General features: G+C 40.5%; 1 protein-coding gene across 1 annotated transcript in view; it reads left to right on the top strand.

The window, feature by feature from the left end:
- Positions 1 to 21,923, top strand: part of LOC146822832 (cadherin-10-like) — a 919,004-nt gene that overhangs the window by 730,316 nt on the left and 166,765 nt on the right. The window contains exon 6 of the mRNA XM_085607023.1: positions 4,752 to 4,939. Within this exon, the coding sequence (XP_085463149.1) occupies positions 4,752 to 4,939 (188 nt within the window). The remainder of the gene's footprint in view (positions 1 to 4,751; positions 4,940 to 21,923) is intronic.

Raw genomic sequence — 21,923 nt, 5'->3', positions numbered from 1 at the left:
CTGAGAAAAATCCTAATTTTAAGGCTTTCGGTATTCACAGAAGGCATTTAGGAGTCCTAAAGTTAGGACTCCTAACTTCTGTGAATACCGAAATGAGTAAGTGCCTTCTGTGAATACCAAAATGAGTACGTGCCTTCTGTGAATACCAAAATGTTAGTAAGTTTAGGATTTTGTCTTAAGTTAGTTCTGTGAATCGGGCCCATAGGCTTTTGCGATTCATTAATAATCACAATTAAGGAATCGCAAAAGCCTACCTTGATGCATTTGCCCCTAAGAGTCTTTCAATTTATAGGTATTCAGAATGCATTATTAGTTGTATTGTAAAGATCACATCTAGCTATGGCATATTACTGCATTTCAAAGTATCAACGTGTAAAACTAGTTCAAATCATAAAAGATTAATATTGCTTCAAATGATTAACATTTTTACATATATGAAGATCATAATCTGAAGGTTTCAGAACAGTTGCACTAAAGATGGCAATGCAACACCACTTTTTCTCTTACTTTCGGTACTTCACATATGCAATGATGAAATTCAAAGAATGAACTCCTTCAATATGACACATAAAATTATCTAAATCATGTTAGATTTCATTAAATCTTCACACACATTATTATTTCAACAAGGATAGTTAGGAATCTTAAAACAAATGAGTACTTCACTTTAACTTTTTAATACACTTGAAATAACAATTAAAACTGGTTAATAAAATATGAACCTATATTATTTAATGTATATGACTTCATCTATCCTACAATTTATCTGCATGCTTTTACAATGCACAAATTAAGTTCTCTCCCGTTTTATTTTTCATGACTCTTTACCATGTGATTAGTGCACGTTTATTCATGTGTTACTCACGATGTCTCATAATGAGTTTAAATATTTATCAAGGGATCTAGCTGCTTATCAGCTGCATCAATATCATATGTATGATCAAAGGAACAGGCGTAGCCACCTAGGATGGGATCATTATGAAGTGTATGTGCAGAAAGAACATATGCAGCTTATTTTATTTTTACAAAATTGCTGTGTTTGCTTTATCTAGGTCTCGTAATGGTAGCCACAAAATTTCTAAACATGATGTGGCCAGCCAATCAAGGTGTGACCACGTCATGGAATTAAGGGAGCTTCTCACTACCATGGGAGCAAGACTGCTAGAAAGAAAAAAAACCCTTGGCCAATCAACCTTTCCATTTTTTAAGGGAGCCTGTCAATGGGGCTCTCTTGAGAGTTCCAAGTACCTTATCATCCAAATATCTATACATTTTTAACCTTAATTGGTGAAAAACTATTAAATGGATTCACACCAAATCACAAAAAGCATGCTTTCTGTAAAAGTCCCTATGGAAAATGCATGACGAAATTGTCTTTTGGACTCCCACCCTCTTTTTCTGGGCCCCGTTTGACAGATCAACCCAAAACATTCCTAGAAGGCACTAAGGTAGATGATTTTATTTTTGGGAACGTTTGGCGAAGATTTGTCAAACTGCGACAGTTATTAGCAAAAACAAAATCATTTTCCTATGATAACTAGGGTTTAACTATTGCTACTATATATTTTTCAAGGAAAACATATGTGGAGATAAGAATAGTAATCCTATGCAGACTTACCTTCACAGTGTTTTGTAGTGGATATTATATTTTGTGTAGCAATATATTTAAGGCTAGATATTTTGGTCGTATACCCAAAAACACTATTGGCATACCTAATGTATTTACTACTTTATATTGCTGATTGAAATTACTACAAGCACTGCACCCATCAAGGACAGACTAAAACTTACATCTTAATGAAAGAGTAGTGCTTCTACATTTGCACAAGTGTCTGAGTCTTTGGAACATATTGGATGAGCACAACAGTTCGGGGTAGATTTGCGATCACTGTGCGCTGCAAGAGCGTCACTTTTTGTGACTCTCTGGTGGTGCAAATCACAAACTCATATCTATGAGTCCACGCAAAGCTACTATGCATGGCTTTGAATTGCCTCATAGATATGGAGTAAGGCAAGGCAGTGCAAATTGCTGTGTTGCCTCACTCTGGGCACGGGAGGCGTTCCATGGATGTTGCAGTGGGTTTTCACACGCAACACCCATGGATGTTGACGCTTCCCCAGATTTACAGGGGCATGTAAACTTGGAGTAACACCAAAACCTTACGTCTCCTGAGGGGAGGCGTAACAAGGAGAAATATCTTTATTTCTCCTTGTTTAGTCCTCCTTCCAAGGTAACCCTAAGGTAACTATAACTTGTAAAATGCTGGGTAATCAGCAGTGCATGGCGAGGGTGCAGGTTATAGTTTCTTGCGATAACTCGAACTATAACTGCTGAATTTCTATGGTTTTGTGCGTGTAAATTGGGATCCTAACTATAATGCCCCTGTAACCTTTGTTTTTTTGTGAATTTCTAAGGTTTTTAAAGTTCTATTTTCTAACTGTAATGTCCCTGTAACCTTTGATCCTTTTCAGTGAATTTCTAAGGTTTTTTTAATGCAACAAGGGCCCTGTGGCAGCCAACCTGGGAGGGGTCACGCAGCCTCCTCTCCCCAAGCCGATTTTGGCCCGGGGACCTGATCACAGAGGCCTATTTTAAAATTAATTGGGAAGGGGGGCCACGTGGACTCCCTCCCCAGGCTGATTTCAGCCTTGGGGACCCTATCTCCCTGGGTCCGACCATTCTATGAATTGCAGAGGGGCAGACAGCTCCCTCCCTGGGCCAATATTGGCCCTGGGGGGCCCATTCCCAGGATCCAGCCATTATATGAAGGGAAGGGGGCATGCAGCACTTCTCCCTGGGTCGTTATTGGCCCCAGGGACCCAATGTCTTGGGGCCTGGCCAGTATATAAAGGAGGAGGGGGACACAGCCGCCCTCCACAGGCCAGCCTAGCCAGTAAACAGTGGGTGCCCTGGAGCCCACCCAGGGATCCCACTGCCTCTTTGTTGGAAGCCGCAAGGGAAACCCCAATGCCCCCGTGGCCAGAGCTGGCTACCCGCCTCCATCCGTAGCCGGCCTTCACCCCCACCTGCAGGGAGCAGTAAAAATGCAATCCTTTTCCCTGCGGGTGGCATCAATATGTTTATCTGTTTCCCTGGCCGCTTCGCTGCAGGCAGGGAAACCGATGAAAAGTCCACTCCCAGTGGGCAGGAGCATTTTTAGTGCTCCCGGGCACTTGGAATGGACTCATTGTTTGACCTCAATAGGCAGGAGCTTTAAAATTGCACCAGTGCAGTAATGAAACTGCTATGTCCCAGGATGGGCACCCTGGGACATCGGTGGAGCAGGCCCTGGGGGATGGGTCCCCAGGGCCATTAATGGCTCCGGGAGGAGGGTGCATGGCCCCACTTCCATTTCTTGGTACGGCCGGGCCCAGGCTGTTGGTGTCCCAGGGGCTGAAAATATCATGAAGGTCACCCGCACGGCCCCGCTCCCTCTTAATTTGCTATGCTGGAATTCGGGAGATGGTGTCTCTTAAAAATCGAGCCTTCCTCCCCCTTGTGTATTTGGCCAAGTCCCAGGTGATGGGGTGCCCAGTGCTAAAACCAGCCTGAGGTGTGGGGCCCTCTTCTAAGTAATTACCTTTTTCCATTCAGCTGAAAGAGATCAACAACCATCTTACATTTCCCAATGGCTTAAGATCATCACAGTTCCCTTGTAGCCCCAGGTAGCTTTTCTTTTATCTACTCACAATGGTACCAATATGCAGAGGTATACTGGCAAGACATGTTGTAATGCCAAGGGATGACTCTAGAGGGATTGCTTTGGCTCAAGTCTGGTGAAGGTACCTCTATGAAAGATTGCCATAGAAAGGGTGGGGGACCTGTTGTGAACATGCCCCAGCATTTTAGGGTGACTAGATGTTTGGCACGGAAAACATGTCCCTGTTATGGCAGTACATTTTCAGTGTCCACACATACTAGTGGCAATTTTGCCAGCAGGGGCATACATTGGTGGACTCTCTTTTGGAGATTTCTCTTGTTGACATCCTCCTGCAATTACAAGATAAAGCTCCTGTGGTAGAAAAAATCTCTGCTGCCCTGTCTGAGATAGCTATGAATGGCTGATTTAATTACACTGCACTGGCAAAGCCTCAATGGCGGTTGGGAAAACATACCAGCCGAACTGTACAAAAGAACTTACCAGTAGTATGGACTAGTGTTCTTCTATGCAGAACATGAAGTTGCTGCTACAACACAAACATTTCTCTAAAGTAATGATATTTTACAAGGTATATTTGAAAGTAAAAACATGCCAAGTTTTGCACTTAATGTCTTTAATGATAGTCTAACCACTAGCTGACAATTGCCCACTTTTCCATTGATTGCACGCTTAAAATTCTCAGTATTTTTAATATTTTTTTCAACACACTCAATTTCATACATTTACTTGTTTATCACACCATGATATTGGAAACCACCTTAAAACAAGCAACTGATCTAATACATTTAATTTTTAATGAGAAATGCGCTTTGTCTCGTCGGTTTTAACCACAGTTTGTTTCCCTTCCTAGATAGTCATATTACCTTACCTTTTATTTGAATGTCTACTTTTGTGGAAAATATGAAAGATTAGCTTCTCATATTCTCTTTTTCTCCTTGTATCTGCAATTTAATTCCTAAATGCATTCAGTTTAGGTTTTAACTTATGGTTACTAAATATGTCTTATTTAGTTTTAGTTTTATTGCCAGACAGATAGACACTTTCTCTATATATTTTATATTTATAATCAAATCTTAATGTCTTTGGCAGATACTTACCATTTCAGCATCCCTGAATCTTCACCAGTGGGCACAACTATTGGGCGTATCAAAGCAGCCGATGCCGACATTGGGAAAAATGCTGAGGTGCAATATAGGATCACAGATGGAGATGAAATGAATATGTTTGATATTGTGACTGATAAATTTACTCAGGATGGCATCATCACAGTGAGAAAGGTGAGGAATTATTATTTATTTGAACAACATATTGTGTTTTTCATAAACCAACCATGTCATGTCCTTTGCATATTACTCTGGGACAACTGGTGGAGCAGCACTGTTGCATTATCCAATGTTTTACAAGCTGGAACTAGCATGTATGTTTTCAAAGAGCATGGGTAGATTTTCTCCAATACATGTGGAGTTCAGTGTAATTTTGTGTACCATTGAACAGGTGTTGTAGGAGAGGAAGATGTCATACATGTATAAATACCTTATTAAATTATTGCATGAGTTAATGTGGTACAACAAGAGTTCCATGTGTTGTAATGCAAGCAAGGATAGTGGTACCTCTTCCTCCAGGTTGGAGGGTGTACGGCATTCATATTTGGGATGCAGAGGACACCTCAAATGTCTGGGCTCCATTGTTACTTAAACTTTTGCTCTATGATTAGCTACTACCCCGAGCTGTACCTACAAATTAAAGCTAGTTTATCAAGGATACCGGGTGTCATGAGATGCTAGAAGTGAGCAGGTTAATAAACGATAATATCAAGTGCTCCAAATGAGAGAGCTCATTTTTAATAGCCCTTCAGAATGAGAAATGTTTTTGAATTTTTCAGATGCAGGCCACTTAAGAGTTTCAAAGTGTAGGACTGAATGCCAGGAAAGAGGCTCCTCCAACAAATGACTTGTAGAAGTTAATGATCTGTATCTGGTGCTGGATATTTTGTTTTAAGATCACGCCTAGATAGAAAGGGAGGCAATTTCCATTGTAGGAAAGTGATCTCAATTCCATGGAGACTGTGACGTGCAATCCAGAGACCTTTCGTACAGACTCACCAGCCAATTGGCAGCCAAAGGAGACCTTTCAGTGCAGAAGTAGTGTAACCCTCTGGCTTCAGATATAGAACAAGTCTAACAGTTTAATAGCACATTGAATGAATACATTAATAAATGAAGAGTATTTCTAAAATATACACTTTGCCAGGCATTACTGTGGCAAGAGAACCTCGGTTAGCAGAGATAGTGCAAAGAAGTTTAAAAAACAAATTAAAGGTTTTAAATGTTATGGAACAATTTATGGTTTGTGGAATGCTTGATTTTAAAAAGGATTGGAGTTCCCCAACTGAGGTGCAATAGCAGAGATTGAACGTTGCCCACTGAGAGCATCAGTGGGCAAGAAACAGTACTCAGAAATGTTTTGTTCTAATGATGGGCCTGTGTAGAAAATTAGAGCTGAAGGTGCTCTTGCAAGTAAAATGGTGCAAGGCTCCTGAGTGTTAAATAATGATTGTATAAACATGTGCATTTCAATATATCACTGTTCCCAAATTCTACATCTATCCACTATGGATTGTGAGGTCAGTGGTATTGTTGTAATATCATAAATGGAAAGAAACTTTGTCTTTAGACTATGTGGCTTAAAAGAAGGATGGGGAGACAAATTATGACATGGGAGTGTAGCTTGCTTTCTGTTTCTCTGTTTACACAGTGCAAGAAAAAAGAGTTGCTTGCTATGCAGTACAAGGACATTTAGGCCCTCATTGGAAGGAACCTGGAAATAGTGTTGGCATTTCCTCATTGTTGCACTATTGGACTAGGTCCTTTCAACAGGGTCATCCTGTTTTATGATCCCGTTTGTGTTGGCTTTTAGGACTCTGCCCACTTTACCACTGCAAACGGTTGCTAAAGTGTTTGTGCTCTGTCCTTAAAACATGGTAGAATTGGCTTACACCCCTTTGGCATATTTAATTTACTTGTAAATCCCTAGTAAAGTGTCACTACATGTTCTCAGGGCCTGTAAATTAAATGCTACTAGCATGCAGTAGCACTGATTGTGCCACCCGCTTAAGTAGACTTTTAAACATGCCTCCGGTCTGCCATCGCAGCCCATGTGTGCACTTTTGACCTGCCATGGTGACCTGGAAAAGCCAACCCTTCCTTTTTAATAAATAAGTCACCACTAGAGTAGACCCTGGACAGCCCAGAGGGCAGGGTGCAGTATGCCTAAAAGGTTGGACATGTACTTTTAGGTTTTACATGTCAGGGTAGTGGAAAAACTCTTACATTTGTTTTTCACTACTGCAAAGCCTACTTCTGCTATAGGATAACATTACCTTATTCCATTTAATAAAGTGCAACATCCAACTGGGTACAGGCGACCAGTTCATGTTTGGTGTCTTTGGAATTGCAATGAAAAATCCTCTCTTATGGCTTAGGTGTGCCTGGATTCGCCATCATTGGCAGGATGGGGGAACTTAGCTGGCACAGCCCTACTTACACTTAAATAGTCTGTGTCCTGCCTCCAAACAAAGAGCTGCATACCACCTATAGATAGTATGGAGCAGGGACAGGGAAGGCAGGAAACCTGTTCACTTCAGAGGGAATCTCTAGAAGCTTCTCCCACTTCAAAGGAGGCACCTGGTATAAATGTTGGCGCTCAGACACCAACTCTTCAGTACACTTCTGTACCTGTGGAGACTCTGCCAGAAAGATGGGCTGCTGTGCTGCTGAAAGAACATGCTCCATCATGGTCAACCTGAACCTGTAACTTTCTCCTGGTCTGGCACGACCAGATAATTGCGTGTAGCACTTGGGCATTTTGCCGCTATTTTCACTTAAATCTTTAAAATTGCATATTTCTGGTTCTACTGATTTGATTTTTGTTGTTTCAATCTTTATTTATTTAGTAACATTTGCTTATTTTTCTGACATGGTAGGGGACTTTTCTTGTGGTGTTTTGTTTCACTTTATTAGTGTTTGAAGTGCTGTATACATTGTTTACATATTGCCCCTAAGTTAAGCCTGACTCTCTGTGCCAAGATACCAGAGGGCTGAGCACAGGTTAATTTGGGGTTTACTTTTGCCTCATCCTGACAAGGAATGTGGTTGCTGCCTTATTAGGGTCCCACTCCTCAACCAATAACCCGATTTCTCACACCCACTGCTTGGGTTACTGGTACTGGAGTACCGGCAACTGTGTGGGCAGAGAAAATCCATCCCAGAATGACATGGACCCGGAGTGTACACTTACGATTGAGGAAGTAGTAGGAAATGTGGTTATTACGGTTCAGATTCCCATGGTAAGTCCTCACTTTGGCCTGACCTTTCACCCAGAGATTTTGGCTCCTTACAGAAGCCAAAATATTTGGGTGAAAGTTAACTGATATGTGGTGATTCTGTAAATCTCATAATTCTTCGGGGGTTAGTTACTGTCCCCACCAATCGACTCAATATGGAGTGGCCATTCACAATGAGGGTATTATTGCTTGTGTTGTAGCAGCAGGGACCTTTAAACCTTTCCCTACGTGTTCAATTCTCATTGGGATCCCCTTAAAGTATGTTATATTAAAGAAAACAAATGTGCATATTGTTAGTATGGCTGGTGTATAAACCCAGTGCCGATGGTGGTCCTTCAAAATGGCAGCACACATTAGTGCTTAACATCTGCGAGAATGGGTGTGGACAATAGGATTGGTGAAAAAGTGCCCAAAGAGATATCCATTTACAAGAAAGGACATACATGGGTTTGGTCACCTGCCAACATGTTGCGAAACAATTGATGAAATGTATGACAGCATGAACAAAGATGATGATGGAAATGGAAATAAGATATTTAGAACAATGGGAAATACAATACTTGGCTGACTTGATGGATGAATGTCTCCACTAAATCGCTGCTGCCTTACAATGATTAGCCTAGCAAAGACTCCCACTGAAGAGTTACCCCTATGTACCCTCGATATATTTTCATGAGAGATTGTGTTGTCATACACTGGTTCATACTCATTGATGCCTGCTACTTACACTGAATTAGTGATTACTGTCTTGCTACCAAAATTGCTGTCTTCAATTTATGGCATAAAAACCCATCTCTCAAGGGATACTTTGACTTCTTATTTTTCGGTAATGCATATTTATCTGCAACATTTGACCCTAGAACATTTAAAGTTTCTTCAGAAGGAAAGAAAATATTCCCACCTGTGCCTTTCTTCAAATATTACGCATTACAATGATACTTGTAAAACGATATAACATTAAGTGCAAGACAAATGCAACATGTGACTCAAGGTCAGCAATTTGGAAATTCTTGCTGAGTTCACCACTGGTAATATTAAACTAATGGATAGCAAAAAAAACCACAGGGTTCCTCATTTTAAAGGCATACTTTGCTGTATAGGCATAGTCTTTAGAAATATAATTAAGTGTACACGTTAAGTGCACAAGAGACCAACTAATATCACACATAAAAGAAGTAACATTCCATAGATCCTCTTGTTCTTTCATCGCTTACCCAACATGTTCTGTGTAAGACGTAAGAGGGATACAATAATAGGCTAGTGGAGATTTCCGTAAGACTGTTTTAGAAGAAAATTAAGGGCATATTTACTATGAAGTGGTGGAGCACGGCGTTAGCCACCTTGACTTAACGCCGCGCTCCACCACTTTCAAAATGCTGGTCTGTATTTACAAGGATATAGTGCAGCCCTGCATTTTCCACTGCGCTGATAATTTAAGCTGCCTAGTGCCAACACAGACACCCTTGCCCCATATTGCAAGAGTGTCTGCGTAGTAGGGGAAGATTGTTTATATGCAGGAAGGTGTCCATTCCTGCACATAAACAATCTGAAATGGCATTTTCAAAATTCTGTGTGTGCTGCTTAATGCAGCACCAATAGAAGTTGCAAAAAGTAATTTTTTAATTGATAGTTTATGTGCAGGAAGGGGCACCTTCCTGCACATAAACAATCAATGGCCTTTTGCTGTTTGGGTGCTGCACAAAGCAGCATACATAGACACAGCAAAAACGAGGCGCAATGAAATATTTCTCCTCATTGCGCCTGTTTAAGATCAGGTTTGCCCTGGTCTTAATTTTGGCGCTGCCCCATATTTAAGCTGTCCTTGTAAATATGGGGTGGCATCAAAATCAATGGATGTTGCGGTGAACGCCCACTACAACACCCTTTGCCCACTCCTTTCACATGAAGTATAGAGTGAAAGGGGGCCTTATTTACAGGGCAAAAACAACAGTTGATAGACAGAATGCAGAACAATGTCATACATTTACCCCAGTACAGAGATCTGGGCCTAAATCCATCGTTTTTTTGCTCACCATGCCGTTCCAGTTTGAACCTAGCCATATGCAAATCAGTCTTGACTGTTGTTTTTGCATTATTTTGCATTATTTACAGAGCAGCATTAAGACATTGGCTTAATACTTAATAATGTGAAGCCCATATCACCACAGGAACGTCAGGGTTTTTTAAATTTGCTCCTAAGATTTTAAGAACTGCGCAATAGTATTGTCTACACTTTTATAGTCACCAGCTCTGACTTCACCAAACTCACAGATTCCACTAACTTTCTCTTAGATGCTGTCAATCAAGTCCTCACTTGTTGACAAAATAATACCTCCATGTGTGTTCACAACACCATGCCAGATTAACAGCCATGACACCAACAAACAAATGATCTTTTCAATACAGGGGCCTCAATAGGATGGTGTCAAATTTCAATTACATCGGCATTATTTGCATACTTTCTGGGATTTCGAGTTATGCTTTTTACATGAAATTCTGACATTAGGCCACATGGCATAATTGGGTGTCACTTAGGTAAAAAGGCTATCACAGAAGCACGGGTAAAAGTCAAATGAATAGAACTCAAGTGGCTTTTGTTTGTGGAATTTTTTAGTGCAAAGACACACTTCACGCAAAAAAATAGTGCTAAATGCCACATTTATATTTAATGCACTTTCGAATAATTTTGGCTACTTTTTATGAAATTTCATCTAAATATACAAAAGGATATTACACGAGTTTCATGCACGCCTAGTCCTCAAGCCTTTTTTTTGCTTGACATAAAGAACTAAATACACATATTAAATTAAAAAAGCAGTACGTTTATGAAATCTCTAGGCTAGTATTCATTGCCGTAAAAAAATTGAAGTGTATACTTTTATGGAAATGTTATAATATTCATCTTAGAGGTGAAAATATTCTGCCCATATGTTCATTCTTGTATGTTATTTTTCAGTGTATTATTAATTTCCATTAATGGTTACACTGTAACGTTGTTCAAGTATCCCTGTCTCTAAAATATGGGTGTAGCTGCACTTTAAATCTTTTCCTGGAGCACATTCTTTTGTACGAGTAAAAAACATCTATTCATAATGCGAGCGGCATAATGGTCAATTTGAATATAAAGTATTCAGACACCTGCATGAAAATGTGGAACATTCTAAAACAAACATGAATAAACATATGCTAATGTTTTGTCATGGATACAATTTAAATGAATCTGATGGACTTATTATGCAGCTGCAATGCTTGGCAATTCACTCTAATTTGTTTGAAGTTCAATTGGATTGCAAGATATAGACATAAAACCACCATCTAATGGGTTTCCATGATAATTATATGTGTAGGAAGAAATAGTACAATGTATATGGTGATTCTGAAAGGCAAACTTACACTTTTGTGTAAGTTTACTAGTTTTTTTGTTATTCACAAATTACATGTTTAATTTTAGTAATAGTAATTTTATGACTGTGAGACTCCTGACTCGGGGAGGAGAACTCCACACATAAAAATATAGGCCAGGCCTATCTTTTTATGTGCAGGGTCTCCACCACGAGGGTCTTATCATAAGAGTGACAAACATGTGAGGGCACATCACATCATGAGGTGTAACACCCTGCAGGGGTGGCAAAAGAACTCATAACCATGCTGTCCAAAGCCCATTAAATGGTGGTGACTAGGAATCTGAGACCAGATTAAACCTCAGTCTTTGACTGTAGCCGCACCTTTCAGAGTCAATATAAACAACAAGCCCAAACCTGAACCGTCCTTTGAATGGGCATTCGTAAAATATAAACAGTTCCAGCCATAAACTACAGGCAAATGTATTTGGTAACAAGGTGCCCCACTTCACCTTCTTTCCTGTTGGGCCACCAATTCCCTGCAGTTTTATTTTTTTACCATCTGGGTCTTTCACCCATCCCTTAGGGTCTCCCAAATAAGGTGAAAAGAGAGAACGGCTGCTGTATGCTGTCTGTGTGATAGATCATCAAAGACTGTAGAAGCATGCTTGGGGGGAGATGCAGGCTGCACAGCATTACTCCCTGTGGCTGAAGTGTGGCAGCAGAAGCTGGTGGCACACTGCAGTCTAGGGATGAAAAAGTCCCTCCCGGGAACATATTGTGACAACAAATTGAGAATACCAAAGCCATTAGAGGCAACAATAATCAAGGATTTGGCCCTCCCGGTAGATTTCAACAAGGCCCATGGAAAAAGGGGTGGGCTGAAAAGAAAGACATGGGCTTTCACCAGTCCACCCATGATCTGAGGCATCTGAAGATTCTGTAGGACCGGCCAAAAATCTTAACCCTTTTCTTATGGCATAAAAAAACAACATAGTGTGATAAGAGCGATGGCAAAGTCTAATTAAAAGAAACTTAAAGCAAAGAAAGTACCTTATATTACAAAAACAACGTAACACAGCCTTACATTATAGTCTGTTATTCTAGGGTAGTGCACCTAATACCTGTTTACATCAGCTGTGTGAGATGTGTGCTGCTTTCACTTTCTCAGCAGTCTAGATCCATGGGCATATTGTTCTTTCTTCCTTCAAAGAGCTCTCTCGGTATTACATCCTCCTTTTCTACCTACCAACTAAAACACGTTACTAATACTAGTTCATCTGAACAAACCGTTCTGGTTTTTTCAAGTTGTTTGTGAGAATGAATCAAGGGAATCACACAAGTGTGTGGCACGGGACTAGCAATGAAACTGCATTGTATCATGCCAAAATATACTTGTTAGTATATCATCTGACATAGACATTTTGTCTTAAATATTTTTTTACAAAATATCGCCCCCTTAGAATTAATAAGGAAAAATGTACACCTGTGGAAGCATGTTTTTTTTAATCATATTTGGGACACATTGTTTTTGTCAGAAATATTTCTGTAGATGATGTAGATGATACAATCATCATATCCACACTATTGCTATCCTAAAGCATTCAAAATAATAATAAGCTCTCATGAGCCTACAAGACTGTTGAGTGCTGGCTGAAATAACCACTGGTGAAGTTTAACAGTCAATAGAATTCTGCTTATTCTTCTTTGACCCCCTGGTAGGTACAGGAACGCTGCATATGTATCTTTTAAGCCAGGCACTGGAATCATCTGCCTGCATGCTTTTCAAAATATCTGCTTGTCATGTATATTTTCTTGCACACGTTTGCCTTTTGTGGAATTTAACCTGCAGAACTTTCAAAAGCTCACAGAGCATCTTCCAAAGATTCAAGTGTTCTCTGGTGTCTTGCAAGTCCTTAAACAGATCAAGAGACCAGGCTTGTGCTGGAACTCTGCTCCATCAGGTGCAAGTCGGAGACAAGCATTAGAATGGCACATACCATTTTTATGGAATGAGTGTATGCTATACACATTCTAAAGTTTGTTTAACCAATATATAATACCAGTGTTTGCGCCCAAGACCTCAAAGCATGCAGAAGGGTCCTTATTGCTCTCTCAATGATTTAATTTGTTTCTGGATGTATAGGATGCCCCTATAACAGCCATTGCCTCAGCTAAATAACTTGCACTAAAGCCAGGCCATTATCTGGGTGAAACGTGCAAGCTTTGTCCATCACTATCAGATACAGCAAATAATTTGCAGCTCTGTGAGTGGCTGTATAGAAATATATAACAGGAATCCCCAGCAATTATTTTTAGCAGAATTAACAACATAAAAAGAGCAGTTTAACATAGAGAAAAACAATCTCCATCACAAGTTATTACAATCTCGGAAGGGATAATTTCATATGAACTAAAGTGCAAATGCTACGGTGCAATTAATCCGAAAAATACAATTCATTCTAAAGTCTCCAGTTATTTAAAGAAACGTTATATAGATCATAAAAATGTATACCATTTAAAATAATGATTCATAGCGACTAAAGTGCAGGTGCTAAAGTGCAAAAGAACCCTCGGATGTATAAACCCTAAGAGTCATTTCTATTAGATCAAAAAAAATCATCACAAGGCGACAGACATTTTAAGAGAAATCGTTTCATATGAAGTAAAGTGCAAGTACAAAAAAAAATGGTCTATAACAAATAAACATGATATCTCGAGAAGTCCTTTTCCATTTATATCTTATTTCAAAAAAGAAATGTCGCAATAACACTGGTTAAAGTGCAAGAAGTGCAATAGAGATATTATCCTTGAAGATCTCTTTCCATTTGATCAAAATATTTCCAAACTGAAATAACTTTTCTACTAGCTCCCACCCTTTTTGCATAGGCTTCTTCATAAGTTCTTACTCGTTTCATTTTGTTATACCATTCGAGGAAGGACGGGGCTTTGGTAGTTTTCCAATTGTGGAGAATCAGTGAACGTGCAATCAGAAAGGAGATTGATAAAAATATTTGTCCACCTCTTGTTAAAACCTGGTTTAAATTCTGTTTTAACAGCCCAAACAGTACAAGCTCCGTCACAGGTTGTATAATGCTTCCCAGAGCACGACTGAGTTCGGCACATATTTTCCCCCAGAACAGGCTCAAGTTCGAGCATGTGCAAGAGACATGTAGCCAACCGCCCTCCCCAACCTGCTGGCAACAGAAACACTTATTTTTTAGCCTCAGGATACATTTTATGGAGAGCGTAAGGGGTATAATTGTCCGTCCAGTGTGACAGGAACGCCATTCTCTTAAAATTTGCAGCTCTCAAAGCCTTGCTGCCATGTTGAGCAACAGTCTGCCACTCTCTAACTGAAAAATTTCAGAGCAATTCATGTTTGATATTTTCGAGAAAATTGGTAAAGACTAGTGGCTCCACTAGATTTCGAAAAATTCGATACCAATTCCCTATACCTCGCAGTTTTGTACTAAACACAGCAGCAAGAAGCGACGGAGTCCTTAGATTTCCTGATGGTATGAATTTATTTATCAGAGATTTAATCTGAAGGAAGCTAAAGAAGAGTAGCCTGCTCTGAATGTCGCATCTGGCCTGGAGCTCCTCCCAGTTAATACATCTGCCTCCTATTATAAAATGGCTTAGTTCTTTAAAACCTTTTGATTCCCAGAGTTTAGTATGAACATTACGAATGTAGAGGCCCAAACTTCTGGCCTCTGTCATGCCCAAATATTCAAACCCCGTAGATTGAACCTTTTGAGAGTAAAAATTCTGGAGCCTATTAGAAAGAGCTTGAAGAGTCTTGTACCCTACTTTTTTAGGAAGCTTTGAAGTTTTTAAGAAGAGCGGAAGATGAGTCCCGCCTTCAAGAGCCATCTTACCAGGAAAAAAGCTATCCAAAGATCCCCTATTATCAAGCAGACGAACTACCATGTCCATAAATGCTGCTTCATAATAAGTACGAATATGGGGGAGAGCCATCCCACCCCAGCTAGTATCAAGTTGAAGGATAGATAATTTTAACCTTGGCGTCTTTTTGTCCCAGATAAACTGGCGAAATACTTTTTCCAATTCTCTAAAATAAACTGCATTAACTTTAATCGGTATGTTGGAAAAAAAGAAAAATTAATAAGGGTAGTACTGACATCTTTATTAGCGCCACACAGCCTATTAAAGTAAGGGGAAGAATCCACTTTTCCAACAGAGTGTGACTTCATAATTTAGTCTAAACAGATCCGCATAATTATTTGAAACATAAATTCCAAGATAACGGATCGGCTCAGAGGAGTAAGCTTGTTGTTTTAGATTGTCTGGGAGAAAATTACAGCAGGCATTTAACGCCAGTACTTCAGTTTTTTATGATTGATTTTTCATCCTCCTATTGCCTCAAAATCAGCGAACTCCCTCAAAATCCTATCGATATTTTGTTTCTCTGGTCCAAGATAAAGTATAACATCATCAGCAAATAGTTTTATTTCTTACATCCCCTCTAATGGAGTTTTTATGTCTAAATTATCCAGAATCCTGACGGCTAGGGGTTCTATAAAAAAAGTGAATAGAACTGGCGACAAGGGCCAGCCCTGCCGGGTCCCACGTCTAGTATTTATTGTGCCTGCCGATTTAGATTTAATCCTGATCTGAGCCTGAGCTCCTTGATAAATATTCTGGAGCATATTAATAATTTGTACTGGAAACCCAAACCTTTCAAGTCCGTAAAATAGTGCACCCCAGTTCACAAGGTCAAATGCCTTCTCGGCATCAACTATCATTATTATTGAAGAAGTTTGGTGGACATTTAATGTCAATAGCTTGTATTAAATAACAGGTGTTTGAGGACATTGACCGACCTGCTATAAAGCCTGATTGGTCTTTATGTATGGCATATTGTGCAACAGAGGTGAATCGGTTAGCCCAGATTTACATCAGAAGTTTATAATCAACATTTAAGAGGCTGATTGGCCTGTAAGAGCCGACCTCCCTGGGATTCTTACCCTTCTTTATAAAGCTGACTATTGTGGATTCTCTACAGGCCGCTGGAACATCACCTCCCCCTTTAACATAATTAAAAAGCTCCTGCAGAAATGGAACTAGCTCTTCCGAGAAAGCCTTATAAAATTCGATCGGAAGCCCCAGCAATTAAAATGTATTTGTATTAATTCGCTGAAGGGGGTGCGTCAAAATGATTTAAGTGGACAACTTTGAACAGCCGGGAAGCCTATATGAGATTAGTGGGTTTGGCTCTGAAATAAAAGATGATTTATTTAATTAGCTCTGCAATACATAATGGTTACTTTATGTGTGTGTGTGTCGACAGCCACCAGTATATTTGCTGAAGCAATGTTAACTTACCAGCTGAAGCTTCTTCAAAGGGGGTAATGAGTTAATAAGATCCCCCACTCTCAGTTTAATTTCAGTGTATTAGCCCCAGATTCCAGGTGTAAAAACCTTTGGTTTGCCCTCAGGTAGCAGAGTAAATTTATTCTTCAGTGGGCACATAATTGGTGTCTTCTGTGCTTTTAAACATAATGTGATGTGTGAGTCAATTTGTGTTTGCCTCTAGTTATGGATGTGACCTTGCACACTGTTACTGCTGTTTTCTCAGTTGTATCAGCTGTGGCATTCTTTTTAGTGTGCATACTTTCACTCTGATATGCCATACTGTGCAGCTCATACTCAAGATGTAGACTGTGCCATAACTGTTCCCCTTTAATTGTCCTCCCTTTTGTGTCTATGCAATAATTTTGCAGTGGGAATAAAGGGATCTACTTTCTACAGGGCCAATAATAATGGCCTATTTCCTCTATTTGGGTGTTGGAGTCACACAGTGTTTTAGAGATAGGGCCTAATTATGAGTACGGCAGTCCTGGGACTGGATAGATGGTTGTCCGACCGTCGCTATCGCGTCGAGCCTCCCGCCCAATTATAATGGTGGTGGTGGGACTACCACAAGACTGCCGCCTCCGCCAGGATCCAAGATCCCGCAGCGGCGATGGTGAGAGGGGCTCAAAATGGTGGCAGTGCCGATGCCGGCACCGCCGAGCTGATTACGACCTGCATTTCCAATGCCCATTTCATGGTGATGACCCTGCCATGAAAAGGGTGGTGGAAGGGCAGAGAAGGGGGCACAAACAGGGCCCTCGGGCGATTCTGCCCATTGTTGTGCACCCCTAGAATTGCACTGTCATGCATTCGCTGTGTGGCATGCATGGCATGGTGCATGCCACACAGTGCACCCGACGTGGCCATGGTCCCACGGAATTGGCATGACTGCTGGCTGTAATCTTCAGCCGAAGCATGCCACCGCCCTGGGACCACCACCGCAGCCCCACCAACCAAGACACAAAATCGTAATTGGACGGCAAGATGCTGGTCTCCCTCAGACTGCAAGGGTGGCAGTCCAGTTGGAAGGCTGACAAACTCGTAATCAGGCCCTTAGTCTGCAATGGCTTACACACACCCTCAACTTTTTCTTAAACTGATGCACAAGCAGCACAATATGTATGATTGATCCAAATTTTTGGCCTGAGAGGCCTTTTAGTATTTCAAGCATTTGTGTTTCTTAGTGTAGCGTCATGCTGGGTGTGTATGTCTCAATTCAGTATAGGCCCTTTGCATGCATTTATTTTCTGTAAAGCTCTGGAATTAGGTATACTAGCCTTTGTGGCAGCTTCAATATTGGTATTGGAGACAAAACAATTATTTTGTTTCCCTGGGCTGTTTGCTTTAAACACCATTACTGGATTCTTGAATTTTGTATTCTCTCAGAATTTTTTCTACAGGTACACATTTCTCTTCGAAAGCCAACCAAGTATGTGATTTAAATACAATGGATGTTGTTTACCCTTTATTATAAAGAATGTATGTGCAGCCTGATGTGTTCTGACCCACAAGTATAACTAACTGAGGCCCATATTTGTCATGGGTTTGCATCACCCTTGCATGGGGGCTCAAGGGTGATATTTACCAGGCCACCCAAGGTCACCTTGCTTGGCCCTGTGTGGCTTGGTAAATTTGGAGTAATGCAAGGTAGCGTAAGTCACTGCCTTGCATAACTCCACCCCAGTGAGGTGTTACATGGGTAGAGTGTGGGTTCCCACACATCCACCCATGTATTTTGTCACATTCCCAGATTTACCATCAGTGGTAGACCTAGGAGTGTGTAAAAAAGCTACTCCTCCCCAAGGAGATATAATGAGAGAAATGTGTTTATTTCTCCTTGTTCTTTCCTCTTTCTACATTTGCTGTATTCTGCAGCACACATTGAATGTGGAAACTGCCTTTGAGGATAGAATTTATGCAGGAAGGTGTCCCTTCCTGTACAAAAACAATCTTGCCTACAATGCAGGAACCCTTGCATCACGTTGCTAGGGTGCCTGTGTTTGCGGTAGGCAGCCATTGTGTGCCAGTGAAGGCAGACAGCTGGAATGTACTGTATAATGTAAAATACAGCACATTCCAGCCTTCTCCCTTTCACGCAGTGCAACAAGATGGCTTGTTGAGTTGAGTTGCGTTGTGTGAAAATGCGATAAATATGCCCTTGAGTTTATTATTCCGCATTTGCAAATGCTTCTATCAAGTCTCCTGTCATTTTTTTTAATAACTCGCAATCTTTTGTACATTCTTCTGGTACAAGGAGGTACTGTACTTATTGTGGTAGATATATTCATACAAAATTCAAAAATCACATTATGGCGTAAAGTTTATGTCATTTATTTGGAGGTAAGAATGTAATGCATTTATTAAGAAAGACGAGTTCTAACACTTTCCTTTTACAGGACATTGGGTAATATTATGTTGGATTTTCTAAAATGTATTTTATATCTCGGTCCTGAGAGAATATTGACTTTTTTGTCTACCATATCAAGATGCCCCTGTAACTCATCATCTCTAACACATATGCCATTGGCACATGAAAATGAAAATGCTTCTAGAGCTCCTTCCAATAGTCTAGGATTCTTTAGGCAAAAGCGCTGGAACTGTTCTGCGGGTTGGACCCAGCAACTGTAAATGTGGTCATATATTTTGATTCTGGAATTATTGTTGGGCAGGAGACACCAAATACCATGTCGAAATATGTTTTAGATACTTTTTTAGATTTACCATTGGCCCTGTGCTGTATGTATGCTGCAGTGCAGAATACTTTGTGTTGCTGATAACATTTATATAATCAAATTGTTTGGGCTGTCATGGAGGAGCAATGGGGAATGATCATCTCCTGCTATTTAATTTAAGTTAGTATATTTTATATCCAGCTTAGCACCCACAAACAACTGACTTAGCACCGCAACACAATCTACTGAAATGGAAGCTGAACTTCCACCAGTAACTAATAATCTCGAAGAAAATATATTTAGCTGCATCTGAGCAAGGCTGGGGACCGGTGGACTGTTGGTATGAGATGGATCAAAGTGTTTCATCAAGCCTGAGGATTTCAAAAACTAATTTACACCTGCACAGGAACCTGCACATGTTTTGTACACACCCAGACTGGGCCAGATGTATCTAATTAACTGTGTGCGCAAGCACTGTTTTGGAAAATATGCCCGATAAGCAATATGGTCCATTGGGTACTCCTGTGAAATTTAAGTGAATTTCTAAAAGTCAGAAATGTTTTCTAAATGTGTGAGTCACCCTTAGAGAGCAAATATCACAGTTGTTCTTTGTGAATCGGGTCCTCATTTCTTTTGAAAAACACTTCTTTAGCAGTGCTTCTTAGTTTGAGCCTGTGGTTGGAGGTGGGGCCCTCTAGCACTATTGTTTGGAGACCAGCACTTATGTTTCCTCATCAAACTATCACCCAGAGCAAAAGAGACAAAAAAACACAGAAGTGGTAAAGGAAGAGGAAGAAAAAGATGGAAAACTGAAACAATTGGAGAAAGCATGGATGAAAAAGAACCTGCAAGAGTGAGGTAAAGGGGAAGGGAGTGTCTGGTGAGGAAGGAAAGATGCATGAGGTGAAATCAAGACTAAACAGCCATGGTATTCGGCACCCAGCTATTCTTCTTAGTAAAATATAGGCCCATGCACTTTGTTTTACAAATTAAGCATACTGAAGGTAAGGACCTTCAGTATGGTGAATGTTCCAGTCACTGAAGGAACTAGTTAAATGTTGACAATAAGATGATTAATAAGGGAATAAACACAGAGCTGGAGAAAATGATGAGAAGACATTATTGGAATGACAGAGAAGCTTAAAGAAGCATGTTGTAAAGGAAGACAAAAAAGGCAAATGTGGATGAAGCAAAAGGTATGTTGAATTGTGTTAGTTGCAAGATCCTCTCTGAAGTGCATACACTGAATCCACATGAGTTCCAAGAACATAAAACCATGTTTTTCAAAAATACTCAAGAGTGTAAGTCCTTTGAAGCAGGACATGCAAGCCACTTATGCAAATAGAGATTCTAATACAATTATACATTTTGACACAAAGCGTCCTATCTGCAAAAAATATGGGGAACGTTTGGTTTGCCCCATTTATTCTTTCTCTTCCAACAGTTGTTGTGATGCAATTGGGATTGAACAATGAAGTTGGTGCCACGTGTATATCTGAGATGGTTAAAGTGAGTTTTTCTATTCAACTAAAATTGGATAGATGGCACTTTTATTATGATGCACTCTCTACTAGGAAGCTATAAATTGCATTCTGTCATTAACATGAATTTAATTACCTGTACATCTGTTCCTACCACCTCTTTTTCCTCCTCCATGTGATTTAAAAGATATTAAGTAAAGCACAGGTGAATAGGCAGCTGCTGTGTTTGATGATGAACTGTTTGTGAACCAGAGGCCATATTACACAAGCGTCTCAGGGGGCACAACGGGAGTTTGCACTTGCTTTATGTGCCCCCGGGTAACTCTGGCATTACATAAGTGTCCGCAGATGCTCGTGCGGCTCCTTTTGTAATACAGATAGTGTCATTTGTGGCAGGAGCTGATGGCTACGAAGCACTCACTCTTGTTTTGGACCCATCTTCTGCTGTCCCCAACGCGAAGGGCGGCTGTGTTCAAAGGCTGGTGCTCCCAAGGGTACTATGATTTTTTTATCTGCCTTACTAATCATTACCATAAAGATTTTTTAGGGAGATTCACCGAGTGCCATTCTCACCAAATAGTGGGAACCGGAAGGAGATGTGCGGCGCTTGACAAAGCCCTGGGACGCACGCGTGAGAGGGGACTGGTGGCACCTCATTATGAAGTATATCATCTGGCTGTTCAGCTGCAACGGGTGATGAGATGGACAGATGAGAGTGGGGCCACAGTTGAGAGGGAGGATATTCAGACAGTACTACTGGAGGTGGATGTTTGGCCATGGTTTCTTGGTTAGGACATACTCCTTCGCTCAATCACTTTGTTGTTGTGCTTGGCCCGGGCATGTTAGGCAAAACATAAAAAAATGGAATAGTTGTGCTACACCCTACTATCTTAGTATATCCCTGTGGTCCCATCCTGCATTACATAGAGTGGCAAAAATGAACAATTGCAGCTAAGATCGTGGCTTTTGGGGATTTATTTACCAATGGACTGTTGTGTCCCTTTGTTGAATGACGGGAGTCGTGTTCGGTTGGGGGAGGGCCTTTT

This window comes from Triturus cristatus, chromosome 5_2 (genome assembly GCF_964204655.1).
Source record: "Triturus cristatus chromosome 5_2, aTriCri1.1, whole genome shotgun sequence".
Taxonomy (NCBI): Eukaryota; Metazoa; Chordata; class Amphibia; order Caudata; family Salamandridae; genus Triturus; species Triturus cristatus.
Note: the sequence above shows the minus strand (reverse complement) of the source record. Positions and strands in the feature narration are given on the sequence as shown.